Consider the following 22,410-nt stretch of genomic DNA (forward strand, 5'->3'; position numbering starts at 1 on the left):
CTGGCCTTTTCACATGAGATACTAGTAGCACCCCCTCATCCTTTTATTTGTGATACCAAAAGTATCTTCAGAGATTGCCATATGTAACCTGAGAGGCATAATTAGCCCTAGTAAGAACCATAGATCTAGGCAATCATTTAACAGTTTAGTGATAGCAAAGAAGAAAAAACCTTGACTGCTTTTTGAAAGAAAATTAACTTAGAGAATTCCTCATCACTCCTAAATGGAGTGATTTAATTTTTTATTTTATTTTTTAATTTAATTTTATTTTTTAAAGTGATTTGGGAAGCATTCCATGGTCCTTTGTTGTTTCTTTTAAAGATTCCATTCATTTATTTGAGAGAGAGAGCAGAGAGCACAAGTGGGGAGTGGGAAGAGAGGGGCAGAGGAAGAGGGAGAAGAGACTCCTCACTGAGTAGGGAAGCCCGATGTGGGGCTTGATCCCAGGACCTCGAGATCATGACCTGAGCCAAAGGCAGATGCCCAACCGACTGAGCCACCCAGGCACCCCAATTTGATATTTTATATGCACTTTTTACATTTGAAATAATTGTACAGTTAGAGGAAAGTTTATATTCAGATGTTTCACTAAATTGAAAGATAATTTTAATAGAATTTTCCTAGAATATTAATGTTTTTTCCAAAGTAACTTTATTTTTAGTATCTGCTATGGATATACAAGTGCCCTTTGCCTTGCAGGATATAGAAAATAGTTTAGATCTGTAAAATTAATCTAGTTTGAGAATCAGAAATTAAGATATATATTTAATAAATAAATGTTTTCTTACAAAACCATCATGTATTTAGTTACATATTTGAACACTTACACCTATATGACTTATAGATGTAATATTTAAAGGCATATATACTAATTTTATATATTTTGAATTTTCTCATTAAAAAATGCTAGTAGATGGGGCGCCTGGGTGGCTCAGTCGTTAAGCGTCTGCCTTCGGCTCAGGTCATGATCCCAGGGTCCTGGGATCGAGCCCCACATTGAGCCCCACATCGGGCTCCCTGCTCGGCGGGGGGCCTGCTTCTCCCTCTCCCACTCCCCCTGCTTGTGTTCCCTCTCTCGCTGTGTCTCTCTCTGTCAAATAAATAAATCTTTAAAAAGAAAAAAATGCTAGTAGATGAGATGCTCTATATTATTAAACTTAATATCCAGTTTATATGCCATATTTTCCTGAAAAGCTATGAAAATTAATATTTTTATGTTGGATTCTGTCTTAAATATGGGGCATTTGCCATTTAAGTAAAGCTGATAGTAAGTCTTTTTCTAAAATGAATCCTCTTGTGAAGACTCCCCCCACCCCCACCCATGTTCTGACTCTTCATAAGAGCTGGCTGTATTTCTAAATGATAAAGTATGTATTTTCTCCTCAGTGTAGTTATTGTTGCTGAAATAGTCACTTCCTTGGGATTAATAGTGGGAGGCTTGGTTGATACAGTTATCTTCTTTATTCTGCCAAGGGATTTAATAGTACCATCTTCAAATTCAGAATATCATCATTATATATACCTTTCTTGCTTGCTTTGATTAGGGAAGTGTCCTAATTCTTCTAGGACCTCAAGACTTCAGGAAAATGAAAAGTAACTCCTCAGAAGAAGGTTGTCAAAATTTCTGTTTAAAAATGTTTGAGTTTCAGCTTATTTTCTTTCTCAAATAGAACACATATTTTTTTTACCTTTTAGAATTAGTTTATATTATTAACTATAAATATATTAAACTAATTTAAGAGGTTGTATTAATTTGTTACTCCTCCGAAATTATTCTTTATTTCTTAGAAATTTCTTTGATAATGCTTAGAAAATGATTGGAGTATTGTAAAAATACGACTTTGTACATGTGGTTGTCTACAGGGAAATATATACTACAATTTAGTTAATAATGATTATGTCTTGGTACTAGAATTATGGGAGATGTTTATTTTTTCTTTGTACATTTTTATTTTTAATTCTGTAATGTAATGCATTATTTGTTAAAAAAGCAAAGAAAAATAGGATAAATAAATGAAAAAGAAGAGGAAGTTCTAAACTTTCCTTGGTTTCTAGAAGGAGTAGCTGTGTATTTCTCTGAGCTTTTAAATGCTTGCTTTTCTCCTTAATTGAAGGGATGTAACAGATGATGAGTCCTTTGTTGATGAACTGAGAATTACATTACGGTTTTTTGCATCTGTCTTAATTCGAAGGATTCACAAGGTATATATTTATAATGAGAAATTTGGGAATTTGGGGTTTCATTAATACTAAAGAGATTTTTAAAAATCTTAGTTTTACTTTATCCTATACTGTATGTATTTTTTCTTCACTTTTAATTTTTTTAGATTAAAATATAAATGGGTCACTTTTAATTCATTGATAAATTGTGCTTTCTTTAATGCTTTATCTTGATTTGTGGTAATTAGAAATAAAAAGACAGGTATAAAAAAAAAGTCATGTTCCTGTTAGATGAATTTACTGGGTAAATGGTGATGATTATGATCTACTTTTTAAAAAAATTTTTTAAGCCATATTATGTTTATGTTTGGGTCTTTGCCTATATATAGTTATGGTGTGTTGGCTGTAGACACACATGCTTGTATACTGCCTTGTCCATTTGATAGAATTGGCATATATCTGCAATTAGTAAATAAAGATAAATCTTGTTAAATGTTTCTATACTTTCTTGAGAAATTAACAATATAGTCAACCACTATAGAAAAGATATGCAAAAAATATGAATAAGCAGTTCACCAAAGAAAAATAGAAAAATGGCCAATAAATATTGAAAATATGTTGTCTCACATCAAATAAATATCGTTTTTTGATGAGGTGCTATTCTGTTGCCTGTCAGATTGGGAATGATAAAGAATGATAATGTCTAGTAAGGGTGATTGCGGGGAAACAGGCAAAGCAAGTACAAATCCAAATTGGTATAATTCTTTTTTTTTAATTTAGTTTTATTTTATTATGTTATGTTAATCACCATACATTACATCATTAGTTTTTGATGTAGTGTTCCATGATTCATTGTTTGTGTGTAACACCCAGTGCTCCATTCAATACGTGCCCTTTTTTTTTTAACATTTTCTTTTTTTTTTTTTTAATTTTAATATGTTATGTTAGTCACCATACAGTACATCATTGGTTTTTGATGTGGTGATCCACGATCCATTGTTCTCATATAACACCCAGTGCTCCATGCAGTACGTGCCCTCCTTAATACCCATCACCGGGCTAACCATTCCCCCTTCCCCCCTCCCCTCTAAAACCCTGTTTATTTCTCAGGTCCATAGTCTCATGGTTCATTTCTCCCTCCAATTCCCCCCCCCCCATTTTTCCCTTCCTTCTCCTAATGTCCTCCATGTTATTCCTTATGTTCCACAAATAAGTGAAACCCTATGATAATTGACTTTCTCTACTTGACTTATTTCACTTAGCATAATCTCCTCCAGGCGCATCATTGTGGAGGTAAAAGTTGGGTATTCATCCTTTCTGATGGCTGAGTAATATTCCATTGTATAAATGGACCACATCTTCTCTATCCATTCATCTGTTGAAGGGCATCTCGGCTCTTTCCACAGTTTGGCTATTGCGAACATTGCTGCTATGAACATTGGGGTGCATATCGCCATTCTTTTCACTACATCTGTGTCTTTGGGGTAAATACCCAGTAGTGCAATTGCTGGGTCATAGGGTAGCTCTATTTTTAAATTTTTGAGGCACCTCCACACTGTTTTCCAAAGTGGCTGTACCAACTTGCATTCCCACCAACAGTGTAAGAGGGTTCCCCTTTCTCCACAACCTCTTCAACATTTCTTGTTTCTTTCCCTGTCCATTTTTTCCATTCTAACTGGTGTAAGGTGGTATCTCAATGTGGTTTTGATTTGGATTTCCCTGATGGCTAATGATGATGAGCATTTTTTCATGTGTCTGTTAGCCATTTGTATGTCTTCTTCAGAGAAGTGTCTCTTCATATCTTCTGCCCACTTTTTGACTTGATTATTTGCTTTTTGGGTGTTGAGTTTGAGAAGTTCTTTATAGATCTTGGATACCAGCCCTTTATCAGTAGTGTCATTTGCAAATATCTTCTCCCATTCTGTGGGTTGCCTCTTTGTTTTGCTGACTGTTTCCTTTGCTGTGCAGAAGCTTTTTATCTTGATGAAGTCCTAAAAGTTCATTTTTGCTTTTGTTTCACTAGCTTTTGGAGATGTATCTTGAAAGAAGTTGCTGTGGGTAAAGTCAAAGAGGTTACTGCCTATGTTCTCCTCTAGGATTTGGATGGATTCCTGTCTCACATTGAGGTCTTTCATCCACTTTGAGTTTATCTTTGTGAGTGGTGTTAGAGAATGGTCGAGTTTCATTCTTGTGCATGTGGCTGTCCAATTTTCCCAGCACCATTTATTGAAGAGACTGTCTTTTTTCCATTGCATGTTTTTTCCTGCTTTGTCAAAGATTATTTGACCATAGAGTTGAGGGTCCATATCTGGGTTGTCTATTCTGTTCCATTGGTCTGTATGTCTGTTTTTGTGCCAGTACCATGCTGTCTTGGTGATCACAGCTTGGTAGTATAGCTTGAAATCGGGCAACGTGATGCCCCCAGCTTTGTTTTTCAACATTTCCTTGGCGATTCGGGGTCTTTTCTGATTCCATACAAATTTTAGGATTGTTTGTTCCAGCACTTTGAAAAATGTCATTGGAATTTTGATCGGGATGGCATTGAAGGTATAGATTGCTCTGGGTAGCATAGACATTTTAACAATGTTTATTCTTCTGATCCCTGAGCATGGAATATTTTTCCATCTTTTTGTGTCTTCTTCAATTTCTTTCAGGAGTGTTTTGTAGTTCCTAGAGTATAGATCCTTTACCTCTTTGGTTAGGTTTATTCCGAGGTATCTTATGGTTTTTGGTGCTATTGTAAATGGAATCGTTTCTCTAATTTCTCTTTCTACAGTTGCATTGTTAGTGTATAAGAAAGCAACTGATTTCTGTGCATTTATTTTGTATCCTGACACATTACTGAATTGCTGGATGAGTTCTAGTAATTTTGGGGTGGAGTCTTTTGGGTTTTCCACATAAAGTATCATGTCGTCTGTGAAAAGAGAGAGTTTGACTTCTTCTTTGCCAATTTGAATACTTTTTATTTCTTTTTGTTGTCTGATTGCTGTTGCTAGGACTTCTAATACTATGTTGAACAATAGTGGCGAGAGTGGGCATCCTTGACGTGTTCCTGATCTTTAGGGAAAGGCTCTCAGCTTTTTCCCATTGAGGAGGATATTCGCTGTGGGTTTTTCATAGATGGATTTTATGAACTTGAGGAATGTTCCCTCTATCCCTATATTCTGAAGAGTTTTAATCAGGAAAGGATGTTGTATTTTGTCCAGTGCTTTTTCTGCATCAATTGAGAGGACCATATGGTTCTTCTCCCTCCTCTTATTAATGTGTTCTATCACATTGATTGATTTGTGAATGTTGAACCAACCTTGCATCCGGGGATAAATCCCACTTGGTCGTGGTGGATGATCCTTTTAATGTATTGTTGGATCCTGTTAGCTAGGATTTGTTGAGGATTTTGTAATCCATATTCATCAGGGATATCGGTCTGAAATTCTCCTTTTTGATGGGGTCTTTGCCTGGTTTGGGGATTAGGGTAATGCTGGACTCACAGAATGAGTTTGGAAGTTTTCCTTCTGTTTCTATTTTTGGAAACAGCTTCAGTAGAATAGGTATTATTTCTTCTTTGAATGTTTGGTAGAATTCTCCAGGGAATCCAGCAGGCCCTGGACTCTTGTTTTTTGGGAGGTTTTTGATCACTGCTTCAATCTCGTTACTGGTTACTGGCCTATTCAGGTTGTCAATTTCTTCCTGTTTCAGTCTTGGCAGCTGATAGGTTTCCAGGAAGGCCTCCATTTCATCCAGATTGCTCAGTTTATTGGCATATAGTTGTTGATAATAATTTCTAATAATTGTTTCTATTTTCTTGGTGTTAGTCGTGATTTCTCTCCTTTCGTTCATAATTTTATTAATTTGGGTCCTTTCTCTTTTCTTTTGGATAAATCTGGCCAGTGGTTTATCGATCTTATTGTTTCAAAGAACCAACTTCTGGTTTCGTTGATCTGATCTACTGTGTTTCTGGTTTCTAATTCATTGATTTCTGCTCTAATTTTAATTGTCTTCTAATGCGTGGCTTAGGCGTCCTTTGTTGCTTTTTCTCTAGTTCTTTAAGGTGTAGAGTTAGTTGGTGAATTCGGGATTTTTCTATTTTTTTGAGTGAGGCTTGGATGGCTGTGTATTTCCCCCTTAGGACCGCCTTCGCAGTATCCCATAGGTTTTGGACCAATGTGTTTTCGTTCTCATTGATTTCCATGAATTGTTTAAGTTCTTCTTTGATTTCCTGGTTAACCCAAACATTCTTGAGCAGAGTGGTCTTTAGCTTCCAAGTGTTTGAATTTCTGCCAAATTTTTTCTTGTGATTGAGTTCCAGTTTTAGAGCACTGTGGTCTGAGAATATGCAGGGAATAATCTCAGTCTTTTGGTATCGGTTGAGACCTGATTTGTGACCCAGTATGTGGTCTATTCTGGAGAAAGTTCCATGTGCACTCGAGAAGAATGAGTATTCTGTTGTTTTAGGATGGAATGTTCTGTAAATATCTGTGAGGTCCATCTGGTCCAATGTATCATTCAAAGCTCTTGTTCCCTTGTTGATTTTCTGCCTAGATGATCTGTCCATTGCTGAGAGTAGAGTATTGAGGTCTCCTACAATTAATGTATTGTTATCAATATGACTCTTTATTTTGGTTAACAGTTGGGTTATGTAGATGGCTGCTCCCATGTTGGGGGCATAGATATTTACAATTGTTAGATCTTCTTGTTGGATAGACCCTTTAAGAATGATAGAGTGTCCTTCTGTGTCTCTTATTACAGACTTTAGTTTAAAATCTAATTTGTCTGATATAAGAATTGCTACCCCAGCTTTCTTTTGAGGTCCACTGGCATGGAAGATGAATCTCCATCCCTTCACTTTCAGTCTGGATGTATCTTTAGGTTCAAAATGAGTCTCTTGTAGGCAGCATATGGATGGGTCTTGTCTTTTTATCCAGTCTGCAACCCTGTGCCGTTTTATGGGAGCGTTTATGCCATTCACGTTGAGAGTGATTATTGAAAGATATGAATTAATTGTCATCATGTTGCCTGTGAAGACGTTGTTTTTATAGATTGTCCCTGGAAATTTCTGTTGTAGATCAGTCTTGGGGTCTTTCTCCTTTTATAGAACCCCCCTTAATAGTTCTTGCAGGGCCGGCTTAGTGGTCACATATTCTTTCAGTTTCTGCCGGTCGTGGAAGCTCTGCATCTCTCCATCCATTCTAAATGAAAGCCTTGCCGGATAAAGTATTCTTGGCTGCATGTTCTTCTCATTTAGTACCCTGAATATGTCTTCCCCGGCCTTTCTGGCTTGCCAGGTCTCTGTGGATAGGTCTGACGTTATTCTGATGTTCCTCCCTCTGTACGTAAGGAATCTCTTCCCTCTAACTGCCCTTAAGATGGTTTCCTTGGTTCTAAGATTTGCAAGTTTTTTTTTTTTTTAAGATTTTATTTATTTATTTGACAGAGAGAGACACAGCGAGAGAGGGAACACAAGCAGGGGGAGTGGGAGAGGGAGAAGCAGGCTCCCCGCAGAGCGGGGAGCCCGATGTGGGACTCGATCCCAGGACCCTGGGATCATGACCTGAGCCGAAGACAGTCCCTTAATGGACTGAGCCACCCAGGCGCCCAGTTTTGCAAGTTTTACTATTACATGCTGGGGTGTTGCCCTGTTTTCCTTGATCTTGGGAGGGGTCCTCTCTGCCTCTAGGACTTGAATGTTTGTTTCATTCCCCAGATTAGGGAAGTTCTGAGCTACGATTTGCTCAAATACATCTTCTAGTCCTCTCTCTCTCCACTCCCTCCGGGATTCCAATTATTCTGACATTGGAACGCTTCATGGTGTCACTTATTTCTCTGATTCTATTTTCATGGATTCTGAGTTGTTTCTCCCTGGCCTTCTCTTTTCCCTTTTTATCTATTATATTGTCTTCCAGGTCGCTTATTCGCTCTTCTGCCTCACTTACCCTAGCTGTTAGATTATCTAGATTGGATCTCATTGATAGCATTTTTAAGTTCTGCCAATTCAGCTTTCATTTCTGCCCTTAGAGACTCTGTGTTGCCATTAATTGATTTTTCCATTCTAGCCATTGTTTTCACAATTGCTAGCCTGAGTTCCATCTCCAACATCTTGGTTATATCTGCATCCATTTGTAAATCTGCAGCATAAGTCATAATCTCTGAGTCTTTTCTGTTTTGGGGGCTCCTCCTCCTAGTCATTCTGTTGATGGGTGTTTGAAGGAATGTATAGAGTCCAAATTATTGACCAGAACCCAAGCAAGATGCACCTGTATTCTTGGGACCTTAGGGTTGCTGGCCTCTTGTTTTCCCAGCCTGTCTTCTGCAGGACGGGCCTGCCGCGCTGTTACTCATACAACCCTGTTTGGGCGGAGTTGCGCTGTCCCCCTGTGGCGGGGGATGGGCTCAGCGGGAATCAGTTTTGGGGGCTTTTGTTCTCTGGAGGCTTTCTCTGGCAGCTTTCCGCATCTGTTCTGCAAGTCAGCGCAGAAGAGACTGTTTCCAACCCTCTGCCTCAGAGCAGAGAGACCTCAGTCTGTTCTTCAGTGAGCTCTCCAGGCCACACCGTCTCCGTTTCTGTCAGTACTGCTATAAACTGCAGCGTCCTGGGTCGTGCACCCCTCCGCAGTGCTCCCAGTCCTGCCTCCAGTTCGGGGCACGTCTCTGCCCTTTGTGCTTCTAAAAATGCCAGCCGCTCCCAGTTCGCACATGTGACCCCGCTGCTCCCGGTTCCCGCCCCAGGGGCTGCCCTTAAGTCCTATCCCCGCCACTGCTGGTCTGTGGGTCTGTGCCCCGTCCCCAGCGAGTGAGGCTGTCGCTCACCGGTGGTGTAGGATCCCCACGTCCAGGCACCCTCCCGCTGCCGTTTATACTCCGATATCTGCCCGCGGAATCATGGCTCCCTGCTTCGTACCTCAAAACCAACTGCCTGCGATATTCTGTTTGTAGAGATCCAGATTTTCTTACATCTCAGACTGGTTTCGTGGGTGCTCAGAGTGGTCTGGTAGATATCCAGCTCAATTCCCGGGACCGGTTGAAATAGGGTCCCCTATTCCTCCACCATCTTTCCCCCCTCCAATATGTGCCCTCTTAGTACCCATCACCAGGCTAACCCATACCCCCCCCAGAACCCTCAGTTTCTCAAGAGTCCATAGTCTCTCATGGTTCGTCTCCCCCTCCGATTCCCCCCCTTCATTTTTCCCTTCCTACTATCTTTTTTTTTTTTTTTTTTTAACATATAATGTGTTATTTGTTTCAGAGGTACAGGTCTGTGATTCATCAGTCTTACACAATTCACAGTGCTCACCATAGCACATACCCTCCCCAGTGTCTGTCACCCAGCCACCCCATCCCTCCCATCAATCAGAGAAAGACATGTATCATATGATCTCACTGATATGAGGAATTCTTAATCTCAAATTGGTATAATTCTTATACTGGAAGGCAGTTTGGTAATCTTTATTAAAAGACTTAAAAATGTCTATACTCCCAAGTTTAGTTCTGTTTTTGTTAATATATTTTAAAGAAATAATTACACATGTATGTAAAAATGTATGCCCAGAGATTCATTGTAGTATAATTTATAATAAGGAAAACTGAAAAGAAAAGCTGACGTCTAATGATAAGATTGTTGATTAAAATATATTACAAGCCGGGGCTCCTGGGTGGCTCAGTTGGTTAAGTGACTGCCTTCAGCTCAGGTCATGATCCTGGAGTCCCAGGATCAAGTCCCGCATCGGGCTCCCTGTTCAGCGGGGAGTCTTCTTCTCCCTCTGACCCTCCCCCTCTCATGTGCTGTCTCTCTCTCTCTCTTTCTCTCAAGTAAATAAAGAAAATCTAAAAAAAAAAAAAAATATATATATATATAGTATATGCCAATTACAGAATTCTGTGCAGCTATGAAAAATCATTTTATAGACTAGTACTTATTTACATGAGAAATTATTTTTCTTACATAATCAAGTGGAAGAGGCTGGAAAATAATATATGTGGTATTTTTCCACATTGAAAACAAAGCTCACATATTAAAGCTTGTTAATACATATATTAACGGCACATATATATCCTTATCACTGTTAACTCTTACTTTCATGGTGGGTTGATGCTGATTTTTGGTTCTTTCTGTGCATTTCTTTCTGTTCACCTTTTTTTTTTTTGGTATGAGTTTTTTTTAACCATTTTATAAATAGAAACAAGTTGATAAAATTATTCATCTTGTTTAATAAATGTCTCAGGCAGCTGTATAGATTATTTAACTGGAGTAAAAGATTTGGTAAAAATATCAATTGATTGGTGATAAGCCACTTAAATTACAACTTAAAGTCAAATAAAATGATCAAAAAGCTGACTCATTACAATAAATTTATAGGTATTACTTAGTAGAATAGCTCTGCTCAGTTAGGCTTTGCGATAGCCTAGTGATTTTAAAATCATAGTACTTCATACTTGGATTGCGTTATATGTATTTTTTGGTAACAGCTTTATTGAGGTCTACTTTGTATACCAGACAGTTCACCTATTTAAAGTGTATAATTCAATGGTTTTTAGCATATTTCTGGATTTACACAGCCATCACCACAATTTTACAGCATTTTTATCACCCACAAAGAGACCTCATACCCTTTAGCCATAATCCCTTGTTCTCTCATCCTCTTAGATCTAGCCAATAGCCAGTCTACTTTCTGTCTCTATAGATTTGTTTATTCTAGACATTTCATATAAATGGAATCATGTAATATGTGGCCTGTTCTGATTGGTTATTTTGACTTGGCATAATGTTTCCAAAGTTCATCCATGTTAATGATGTAGCATGTATCAGTACTTCTTTCTTTTTTTATGTCTAAATAATATTCCATTGTGTGTGGATATGCCATATTTTGTTTATTCATCCATCTGTTGATGGACATTTGGATTATTTCCACTTTTTTGCTATTATGGATAATGCTGCCATAGCATTTGTGTACAAGTGTTTTTGATGGTTGTAGGGATATATGTTTTCATTTTTCTTTCGTATATACTTAGGAGTATAATTGTTGAGTCAAATGGTAACTCTATTTAAGTTTTTGATTAACGGCCAGACTCTTCAAAGTGGCTGCACCATTTTTTACATTCCCATCAGTAGTATATGAGGGTTCTGATTTCTCTCTATCCTTGCCAGAACTAGTTGTTATCTCGTTTTTTTATTCCAACCATGCCTAATGGGTATGAAGTGGTCTCATTGTGGCTTTGATTTGCATTTACCTGATGACTTATGACATTGAACATCTTTTCATTTGCTTATTGGCCATTTGTATATCTTTTTTTTTGGAGTGATGTCTATTCAGATTCTTTGCCTATTTTTTAACTGGGTTGTCTATGTATTATTGAGTTGTAAGAGTTCATACATATGATTTGCGAATATTTTCTTCTGTTTTCTGGATGGTTAAACTTTCTATCCTTTCTTTTCATTTTATCTGCATCACTGTCCCAGCAGATAAGTGGATCATTATCATACCCATTTTATAGAAAGTACCTTTGTCAAAGTGTCAGAAGTAGTAGTCAATGGGCCAATGATTATGCCTGGTCATCTTAGTACAATGTTCTGTCCCTGATACCATTGCCTAAATAATATAAATTGGCAGTTTGGGGGATAATGAAAACAAAGAATCATCCACAGTGGTTTTTTTTTGTTTTTTGGTTTTTTTAATTAAAGTTTAGTGATGAGCCCATTATTTTACCATTTTGATTCTGACCTGAAGTCTCTAAAATGGAACTTAAAAGGGAAAATTTTCATGAGTATTCTCAGAAGACAAGATTTTATAAAATGTTTGTAAATGAAAACATCCAGTTTATTTGATAAATATTACAGCAACCTATAGTCATTGAGGACAAGAAGCCAGAGAGAAATAAAGAGTAATGTTATTTTGCAACAAGGTATACTACTAACAAAAATATTCCCACTTACTGAGTATGTTTGATCTTACATAGCTAAAAGATACCTGTAAACTGCTCTGGGTTTTACTGGTAAATCACTAAAAATTGGGGGTTTATGATCCATCATACTTATTAGATTTATTAGCCTGTGATTCCCCCCCTTCCTTAATATGGAAATTAAAAATAATTGAAACATTAATACAAAACTTGGCTGTGATGCAATTTTTTCATGCTTTGATAAAGGGAAAATGTGTTGAGTTTTGTGGTAGAAGATAAGCCTGTTGAAGTCCAGTAAACATGCTTTTTGGTGATTCATTTTATTTGCAATTTAGTTTTAGTTATTTTGTTGTCTCTCTCATGTGTATACATATAAGCCTTCGGTTCTGCATCACTAACCTACCATAGTCACTACAGTTTCTAGCCTTTAAGCTGAAAAATGTCTGTGGGGAATCATGAAATTGATTATCATTCCAAAGTAGAATGCTTCTATATAGCTTAAAACCAAGATTTATCTTGTAAGGTGAATAAAAATACTTAATCCTTAAGTAACCTTAATAAACAGAAATTTATGGCCCCAAAGTGTTAAGTTACTTGAGATTTTTCTTTGAATATGTTTAAAAGAAACATATTAAAGAAATCAAGAATAAAGATACTATTTTGTGGGAAAATTTAGTATACATAGTGCATGCATATTAAGATATATTTTCTTTAGTGTGATAGAAGCACTGTCTAAAGTTGTAGTTAGTATGATCCAAGAATATAAAGCGCTTTTAAATTATATTTTTGAAAGATTCTAAATAATATCTCTAATTTTTAAGATCATGTGTTCCAGTATCTTAAATAGAGTGCTCCTGCCATTGTAACTCATTGATAATTGTTTTAAAAGTTTTATTTTAATGTTGAATTTTTCTAGGTGGATATTCCATCTATTATAACCAAGAAACTATTAAAAGCAGCAATGAAGCATATAGAGGTGATAGTTAAAGCCAGTCAGAAAGGTAATACAGTTTTCTACTACAAAGTTTGAGTGATTTTTATATACCAACTTTCACCTTAAATACCTATGTATGATTACTGATGCATTAACTGATATTCACAAATGCTGTGAAAGTATTCCTTTAAACCAAAATCCTTTTTTAATACTTTGTTTATTGTATAAGTGATTGTAGAAACTCAGGAATCTATGAAACTTAGAAGATAGTTAACTTTTAGATATACTATTGAGGACTTTCATCTTCTTTTGGATGATAGTCTGTTGCCTTTATTACTCCCTCTGAAGTATCTCTCGATCTCTTCCCCCTTTCTCTTCTTAATGATTTCAGTAGTTTTGACCTATTCCAGCCCATCCTATATATTGCTACCATGTTAATTTCACACCACCACAATTCTCATGTTATCTCTCTACTAAAAAAAATTTAGTGACTCTTAGAGTCTAAATTGTATATTTAAATACTCTCTAGTCAAATATTTTGATTTACTCTTGTCTTTCACTGTGTATTATGTGTTGGCTGGGATCACCTATTTGCAGTTTTTTGTGAATGTCCTGGCTTTTATACTCTCATGATTTGCACATAGCATACATTCAGCAAATGTTTTATGATTGAATGAATGAAATCCGGATTTTTCTTGCTCTTAGATCAAACTGAATTTTTTTTTTTTTTAACAAAATTACTTCTGTGCTCTATACTTGGTTCTTTGCAAAACTGATTTTCCTTATGTTTGCATTTGGTATTCTTTGTGAGTGCTTTCCCAAATGCTTTTGGTATTCTTTGTCAATGCTGCATACTACTCCATGTAGTAACTGTGTAGAAGAGGTTTCATGGTCATATTTTCTGGTAATTACTACACATTATATTCCCCTTATGGAAATTCCCAGCTAATACCACCATACCAAAATCTCTGAGTAGTCCTACAGCAAAGAAATGGCTTTAACTATTTAAATAGTTTTTAACTTCCCACATCCGAAATCATTTGAGTACAGAACCAATTTTCCCTCCCTCATGATATCAGTTAATATAAGGTTCATTTGGGGGAAATTATGTTCTAGGCAGAGTTGAAGTAAAAATCAAATTATTACTTTATTTGTTTCTTGGTATGAATAATTTCTCAGTTTTGAGAAGCATTTCAAATTAGATATATATTTAAAATTTTTTTCTGTGTTCATCTTATAATATTACAACAACTAAAAATAGTTACTTTCGGGGTGCCTGGGTGGCTCAGTTGTTAAGCATCTGCCTTCAGCTCAGGTCATGATCCCAGGGTCCTGGGATCAAGCCCCGCATCAGGCTCCTGCTCGGCGGGAAGCCTGCTTCTCCTTCCTCCACTCCCCCTGCTTGTGTTCCCTCTCTTGCTGTCTCTCTCTGTCAAATAAAATTAAAAAAAAAAAAATAGTTACTTTCAACATAGTACTATAGTAGAAGAGTTTGAATATGTGTAATTTAATTATTGAATAAAAAAATTAACTTAAAAATCAGTGTCCTGTCAGTGGCAAAAACAAATCAGAAGATAGCAATTATCTTGTAGCCATTTGGTCAAGGCTACTTTACTATCAGGGAAAAAAAAAATAGGAAAAGTGGGTTTTTTTATTAGTAAATTTATTTATTATTATTATTATTTTTTAAAGGTTTTATTTATTTATTTGAGAGAGAGAGACAGTGAGTGAGAGAGAGAGATCAGAGCAGGGGTGAGGAGTAGAGGGAGAAGCAGATGAGCAGGGAGCCCGATGCGGGACTTGATCCCTGGACCCTGGGATCATGACCTGAGTTGAAGGCAGGCACTTAACCGATTGAGCTACCCAGGCACCCTATTATTATTATTACTATTTTTAAAGATTTTCTTTTTAAATAATCTCTACACACAACATAGGGCTCAAACTCACAACCTGGAAATCAAGAGTCACATGATCCACTGGCTGAGCCAGCCAGGTGCCCCAGTAAATTTTATTTTTTAGAGCAGTTTTAAGTTTATACAAAAATTGAGAAAGTATAGAGAGTGCCCATAGCTCGCTCTCTTTTCCCCTATTAACATCTTGTATTAGTTGGTACATTTGTTACTATTGATATACCAATATTGATACATTATTATTAACTAAAGTCCACAGTTTTCATTAGGGTTTACTCTTTGTATTGTACATTATGTGGGTTTTGACAAATGCTTAATGCCATGTATCCACCATTACTGAATAGTTTCACTGTCTTCAAAATCCCCTTATTTCCAGAGGCCTGGGTGGCTCAGTCGGTTAAGTATCTGCCTTTGGCTCGGGTCATGATCCCCGGGGTCCTGGGATTGAGTTCCTCATCCGGCTCCTTGCTCAGTGGGGAGCCTGCTTCTCCCTCTCCCTTTCCCTGCTGCTCTGCCTACTTGTGCTCTCTCTCTCTGTCAAATAAATAAATAAAATCTTAAAAAAAAAACAACCCTGTGTTTCACACAGACATCTCTCCCTCTTTCCTTCATGAACCTCTGGTAACCATTGATCTTTTTATTGTCTGCACAGTTTTGCCTTTTCCAGAATGTGATATAGTTGGAATCATACTGTAACCTTTTCAGACTGGCTTCTTTTATTTAAAAATATGGATTTAAGGCTCCTCCATGTCTTTTCATGGCTTGATAGCTCATTTCTTTTTACTGCTCAGTTATATTCCAGTGTATGAATGTGCCACAGTTTATTTATCCATTCACTTATTGAAGTACATCTTGCTTGCTTCCAAGTTTTGGCAGTTATGAGTAAAGCTGCTGTAAACATTTGTGTGCAGGTTTTTATGTGGGAGAAGTATTTTTAATATAGTCTTTGTTCAAAAGACAAACACTTTGAATGCAGGCTATAAGTAAAGGAGACATCTTTTTATTTTTAGTTGAATTAATCAGTTTAATAAAATTCCCAAATTATTTTATTTCTAAGAGAGTGGTATTATATATATATGCACACCCACACACAAACCAGTTTGAAATTTATTATTGAGTCTTTACAAGGGAGGGTTTGCTAATTTGCTACTATTAATGCAAAAAATGATTCCCAATTATAAAATCACCATAAAATGCTAGATTCGATTAATTAATAACATTGTAGTTAATGAGATTCATAGAATTAAAAGGCCTGAGATTAGAAGGACTTTTACTTTATTCAAAGGTCCTGATATTCTAAGTATTATGACAGTGAATTAGATAGACTTGTAAAAAAGGTTAGCAGATTTTTGAATTTTCATTTCTTTAATGCATAGATTTGTTTTCAAAATTCTTTGGCCCCACCATTGTGCATAACTCAGAAAGTAATTAAAGGTTCATCTCTTCATTCAGATTCCTTTTACTCTCTCAGTGTTTTCTCTAATCTGTCTCTTGAGAAGAGGGATTATATAGATGTTTTCTGTCTATGTGTGTACTCTCATGGCTCTTTAGAAATACTGAATATATATACTTTAGAAGCATTGGCTTAACTTAAATTCAGTAATAAATTGTGCAGAAGGACGTTACTGTCCAGTCTTTCATCCTGAAGGCATCTCTTTGTCATGGATTCTGGAGACCTTTCCTGTTTTGGTCTGAAAACTGCTAACTGATAAGGCAGTAGATGGACTGATGATTAGTGGGGATTAATCCATGCTCTGTTTTCCAGCATCTATATTTTGCTTATATTCCCAATTAAGATTTTCCTCCCTATGTTCTTTTTATCTTTTGCCTGATTTCTTTATTTTCTCATTATCTAGAACTACAAAAAACTCTCATGTCTGACATGTTGAATAGATTCCAATCTGATGTTTTAATTTATATATTATGTGTGAATGCTTAATCACGTTGAACGTTATAATTACTTACACATTTTGCATGATGACTTTTCAGTGTTTATAATTGCTTAACTGTAATGTGGGAACTGAAGCTCATAGGCATTATATCATTTGTTATTTGTTCAAGATCAGTTTGTTAAGTAGAGCTGGAATTTAGCATGGCTTAGTCTCATTTTAAATTCTGGCTTATGACATGCATTTTTAAATAATCTGTGCCCCAAATTCTTGGAGAAAAATGCTTATTAAATAATTGCATAATTATGAAATAAAATGCATTTCTTGTAATAACTACATCCATCTTTGCCAGGCCTTCTTTTGTACCTCAGGCACAGATAGCCTTCATTTACCTTCTTAGTACTCACACTATTAGAATGCATATATTGGCTTTTTTTGGTAAATGTGCTTGCATTCTCTTTGAATAAAAATAGAAGAAAATCGTTAAAAATAAATGCCACTGAATTGGAGTTTAGATTCCTTTCATAGACTCCATGATTTTAAAACCTGGCACAGAGTGCAAATAAGGGAAAGCATAACTTGTTTTCCTCCTTGTCTTTTGAGGTCTGTAAAAAGAAGTGACAATATTATTACTTTTAAGTTAAAATATTAGTTTGGGATGCCTGGGTGACTCAGTCAGTTAAGCCTCCGACTCTTTGATTTCAGCTTAGGTCATGATCTTGGGGTCATGAGATCCAGCCTCGTGTCAGGCTCCACACTCAGCACAGAGTCTGCTTAAGATGCTTCCCCTATGCCCCCCCCCGCCAACTCACTCTCTTTCTCTAAAATATTAGTTTAGTACTTGGCCTTTTAAGAAAACTTGCTGTTAATATAAGTTTTATCACGACTTAATATTCATTAAGTAATTTATCTGTTCATGGACTTCTATTTTACACAGTTCTGTACCTATTATATCCTATACTCTTGAGCAGAAGACACAGAACTTAACAAAGGAAGCCAGTGCTTTAAAAGGTTACCTGAATGATTTAGATGTGAAAGCAGAGACAACAAAGAGTTTTATTTATTTATTTATTTATATTAACGTATAATGTATTATTTGTTTCAGGGGTACAGGTCTGATTCATCAGTCTTACACAATTCACAGCGCTCACCATAGCACATACCCTCCCCAGTGTCCATCACCCAGCCACCCCATCCCTCCCCGCCCTCCACTCCAGCAACCCTCAGTTTGTTTCCTGAGATTAAGAGTCTTATTGTCTCCCTTTATGATTTCATCCTTTTTCATTTTTACCTCCCTTCCCTTATGATCTTCTGTCTTGTTTCTCAAATTCCTCATATCAGTGAGATCATATGATAATTGTCTTTCTCTGATTGACTTACTTTGCTTAGCATAATACCACCTAGTTCCATCCACGTCGTTGCAAATGGCAAGATTTCATTTTTTTTTTTTTTTAAAGATTTTATTTATTTATTCATGAGAGACAGAGAGAGAGGCAGAGGGAGAAGCAGGCTCCCAAGGAGCAGGGAGCCTGATGCGGGACTCGATCCCAGGACGCTGGGATCACGACCTGAGCCGAAGGCAGACGCTCAACCATCTGAGCCACCCAGGCGCCCCAAGATTTCATTTTTTGATGGCTGCATAATATTCCTGTGTGTGTGTGTGTGTGTGTGTGTGTATACACACCACATCTTCTTTATCCATTCGTCTGTTGATGGACATCTAGGCTCTTTCCATAGTTTGGTTATTGTGGATATTGCTGCTATAACCATTGCGGTGCATGTGCTGCTTCGGATCACTACATTTGTATCCTTGGGGTAAATACCCAGTAGTGCAATTGCTGGGTTGTAGGGTAGCTCTATTTTCAACTTTTTGAGGTACCTCCATACTGTTTTCCAGAGTGGCTGCCCCGGCTTGCATTCCCACCAACAGTGTAGGAGGGTTTCCCTTTCTCTACTTCCTCGCCAACATCTGTCGTTTCCTGACTTGTTAATTTTAGCCATTCTGACTGGTGTGAGGTGGTATCTCATTGAGGTTCTGATTTGTATTTCCCTGATGTCGAGTGACGAACACTTTTTCATGTGTCTATTGGCCATTTGGATGTCTTCTTTGCAGAAATATCTGTTCATGTCTTCTGCCCATTTCTTGATTGGATTATTTGTTCTCTGGGTGTTGAGTTTGATAAGATCTTTATAATAAGGTTTTGGATACTAGCCCTTCATCTGAAATGTCATTTGCAAATATCTTCTCCCATTCTGTCAGTTGCCTTTTGGTTTTGTTGACTGTTTCTTTGCTGTGCAAAAGCTTTTTATCTTGATGAAGTCCCAATAGTTCATTTTTGCCCTTGCTTCCCTTCCCTTTGGCGATGTTTCTAGGAAGAAGTTGCTGTGGCTGAAGTCAAAGAGGTTGCTGCCTGTGTTCTCCTCAAGGATTTTGATGGATTCCTGTCTCACATTTAGGTCTTTCATCGATTTTGAGTCTATTTTTGTGTATGGTGTAAGGAAATGGTCCAGTTTCATTCTGCATGTGCTGTCCAGTTTTCCCAACACCATTTGTTGAAGAGACTGTCGTTTTTCCATTGGATCTTCTTTCCTGCTTTGTCGAAGATTAGTTTAACATAGAGTTGAGGGTCCATTTCTGGGCTCTCTGTTCTGTTCCATTGATCTATGTGTCTGTTTTTGTGCCAGTACCATACTGTCTTGATAATTACAGCTTTGTAATAGAGCTTGAAGTCTGGAATTGTGATACCACCAGCTTCGCTTTTCTTTTTCAACATTCCTCAGGCTATTTGGGGTCTTTTCTGGTTCCATAAAAATTTTAGGTTTATTTGTTCCATTTCTTTGAAAAAAGTTGATGGCATTTTGATAGGGATTGCATTAAATGTGTTGATTGCTCTATGTAGTATAGACATTTTCACAATATTTGTTCTTCCAATCCATGAGCATGGAACGTTTTTCCATTTCTTTGTGTCTTCCCCAATTTGTTTCATGAGTATTCTGTAGTTTTCTGAGTAGAGATTCTTTGCCTCTTTGGTTAGATTTGTTCCTAGGTATCTTATGGTTTTGGGTGCAGTTGTTAATGGGATCGACTCCTTCTTAATTTCTCTTTCTTCTCTCTTGTTGGTGTATAGAAATGCCACTGATTTCTGTGCATTGATTTTATATCCTGCCTCTTTACTGAATTCCTGTATGAGTTCTAGCAGTTTTGGGGTGGAGTTTTTGGGTTTTCCACGTAAAGAATCATATCATTGGCAAAAAATGAGAGTTTGACTTCTTCTTTGCCGATTCGGATGCCTTTTATTTCTTTTTGTTGTCTAATTGCTGAGGCTAGGACTTCTAATACTATATTGAGTAGCAGTGGTGGTAGTGGACATCCCTGCCGTGTTCCTGACCTTAGGGGGAAAGCTGTCAGTTTTTCCCCGTTGAGAATGATACTCACTGTGAGTTTTTCATGGATGGCTTTTATGATACTGAGGTATGTACCCTCTATCCCTACACTGTGAGGAGTTTTAATCAAGAAAGGATGCTGTATTTTGTCAAGTGCTTTTTTTTTTCTTTTTTGTTTTTTTTAATAATTTTATTTATTTATTTGACAGAGAGAAACACAGCGAGAGAGGGAACACAAGCATGGGGAGTGGGAGAGGGAGAAGCAGGCTTCCTGCTGAGCAGGGAGCCCAATATGGGGCTTGACCCCAGGAACCTGGGATCATGACCTGAGCCGAAGGCAGATGCTTAAAAACTGAGCCACCCAGTTGCCCCTCGAATGCTTTTTCTGCATCATTGAGAGTATCATATGGTTCTTGTTCTTTCTTTTATTAATGTATTTTATCACATTGCTTGATTTGCGGATGTTGAATCAACCCAGGAATAAATCCCACTTGGTAGTGGTGAATAATCCTTTTAATGTACTGTTGGATCCTATTGGCTAGTATTTTGGTGAGGATTTTTTCATCTATGTTCATCAGGGATATTGGTCTGTATGTAATTCTCCTTTTTGATGGGGTCTTTGTCTGGTTTTGGGATCAAGGTAATTCTGGCCTCATAAAATGAGTTTGGAAGTTTTCCTTCCATTTCTATTTTTTCGAACAGTTTCAGAAGAGTAGGTATTAATTCTTCTTTAAATGTTTGGTAGAAATCCCCTGGGAAGCCATCTGGCCCTGGGCTCTTGTTTGCTGGGAGATTTTTGATTACTGCTTCAATTTCCTTAGTGGTTATGGGTCTGTTCAGGTTTTCTATTTCTTCCTGGTTCAGTTTTGGTAGTTTATACATCTCTAGGAATGCATCCATTTCTTCCAGATTGTCTAATTTGCTGGCAGACAACAAAGAGTTTTAACAGAGTTTGTGTGTGTGTGTGTGTGTGTATTTGCAGAGGATGAACAAGGTATAACATTTGATAACAATGCCTTTGGATGTGCTAGATGTTTTCTGTAGTTTTTTCCACCTTTTAAAATAAATATTTGCTTTTGTTTAACATCATTTGTAAGGTAGTGATATGAGTTAAAATTCTTATTTGCCATGGGAAAAGGTCTTTTTATCAATTTTTTGCAAAATTGAAAAACTTATGGCAAGGAGGAAAATTGTTCTTTTTATATCCTTTTTGTGAAAAATTTCCCAGTAGAATACATGTTTGAAAGAAGGGAGGGCTAGGAAAGGAATGACTGTATAAATGGTTTTCTGTTTGTTAGTGGAAATGACTGAAGTTATTTAATGTTGCTTAACTTCTTTCAATATTTATTTTTTTATCTCTGTTTACAGTAGAAAATACAGAGTTTTTACAGCAAGCTGCTTTAGAAGAATACGGTCCAGAGCTTCATGTGGCTTTGAGGAGTCGAAGAGATGAATTACACTATTTAAGGAAACTTACTGAACTACTTTTTCCTTATATTTTGCCTCCTAAAGCAACAGACTGCAGGTATAAATAGTCCAGAAAATGTCATAGCAGTATTTGCATACCATGACATGTGTATATTGTTATTCTTGATCATAATAGGAGTACACTAAAACTTGAGATTAACCTATGATGTGAATAAATTTTCATTTAAGAAATATAATTTGTCAGGTATTAAAATGCCATTTTAGTGCTAAACACAACAACATATGTTGTGTTGCTTAGAATTTTTTTGCGGGGGGGAAGTGATCTTGGGAAAATCAAGATAAATATGAAGAAAATCAGTTTTTTTATTTGAGATCGTTATACTTTGTTAATTTCTTGATGTCCCATTTTATTTTTTAAGATTTTATTTATTTGAGAGAGAGAGAGAGCACAAGAGTGGGGAGCGGGAGAGGGAGAAGCAGAGTCCCCGCTGAGCAGGGAGCCCGATGCGGGACTCGATCCCAGGACTCCAGGATCATGACCTGAGCTGAAGGCAGTCACTCAACCAACTGAGCCACCCAGGCGCCCTCTTGGTGTTCCATTTTAAAGCCATAAACATTGTGACTCATTGGCAGAAACACTTTGAATAAACTAAACAGACCTGGAGCGCCTGGGTGGCTCAGTCTTTGGGCATCTGCCTTCGGCTCAGGTTGTGATCCCAGGGCCATGGGATTGAGCCCTGCGTTGGGCTCCCTGCTTAGCAGGAAGCCTGCTTCTGCCTCTCCCACTCCCCCTGCTTGTGTTCCCTCTCTTGCT

At 37.1% G+C, this 22,410-nt stretch overlaps 1 protein-coding gene across 12 annotated transcripts in view; it reads left to right on the forward strand.

Moving 5' to 3' along the window:
* The window catches only part of SNX14 (sorting nexin 14), a 92,414-nt gene that overhangs the window by 23,588 nt on the left and 46,416 nt on the right, over positions 1 to 22,410 (forward strand). For 7 of the 12 annotated variants that reach the window (XM_021693572.2, XM_044917557.1, XM_021693573.2 and 4 more), the window contains exons 6-8: positions 2,115 to 2,202; positions 12,968 to 13,052; positions 21,537 to 21,693. In XM_021693572.2, the coding sequence (XP_021549247.1) occupies positions 2,115 to 2,202; positions 12,968 to 13,052; positions 21,537 to 21,693 (330 nt within the window). The remainder of the gene's footprint in view (positions 1 to 2,114; positions 2,203 to 12,967; positions 13,053 to 21,536; positions 21,694 to 22,410) is intronic. The other 5 variants (XM_044917553.1, XM_044917556.1, XM_044917555.1 and 2 more) reach the window with 3 other exon arrangements.

This window comes from Neomonachus schauinslandi, chromosome 8 (assembly GCF_002201575.2).
Source record: "Neomonachus schauinslandi chromosome 8, ASM220157v2, whole genome shotgun sequence".
NCBI lineage: Eukaryota > Metazoa > Chordata > Mammalia > Carnivora > Phocidae > Neomonachus > Neomonachus schauinslandi.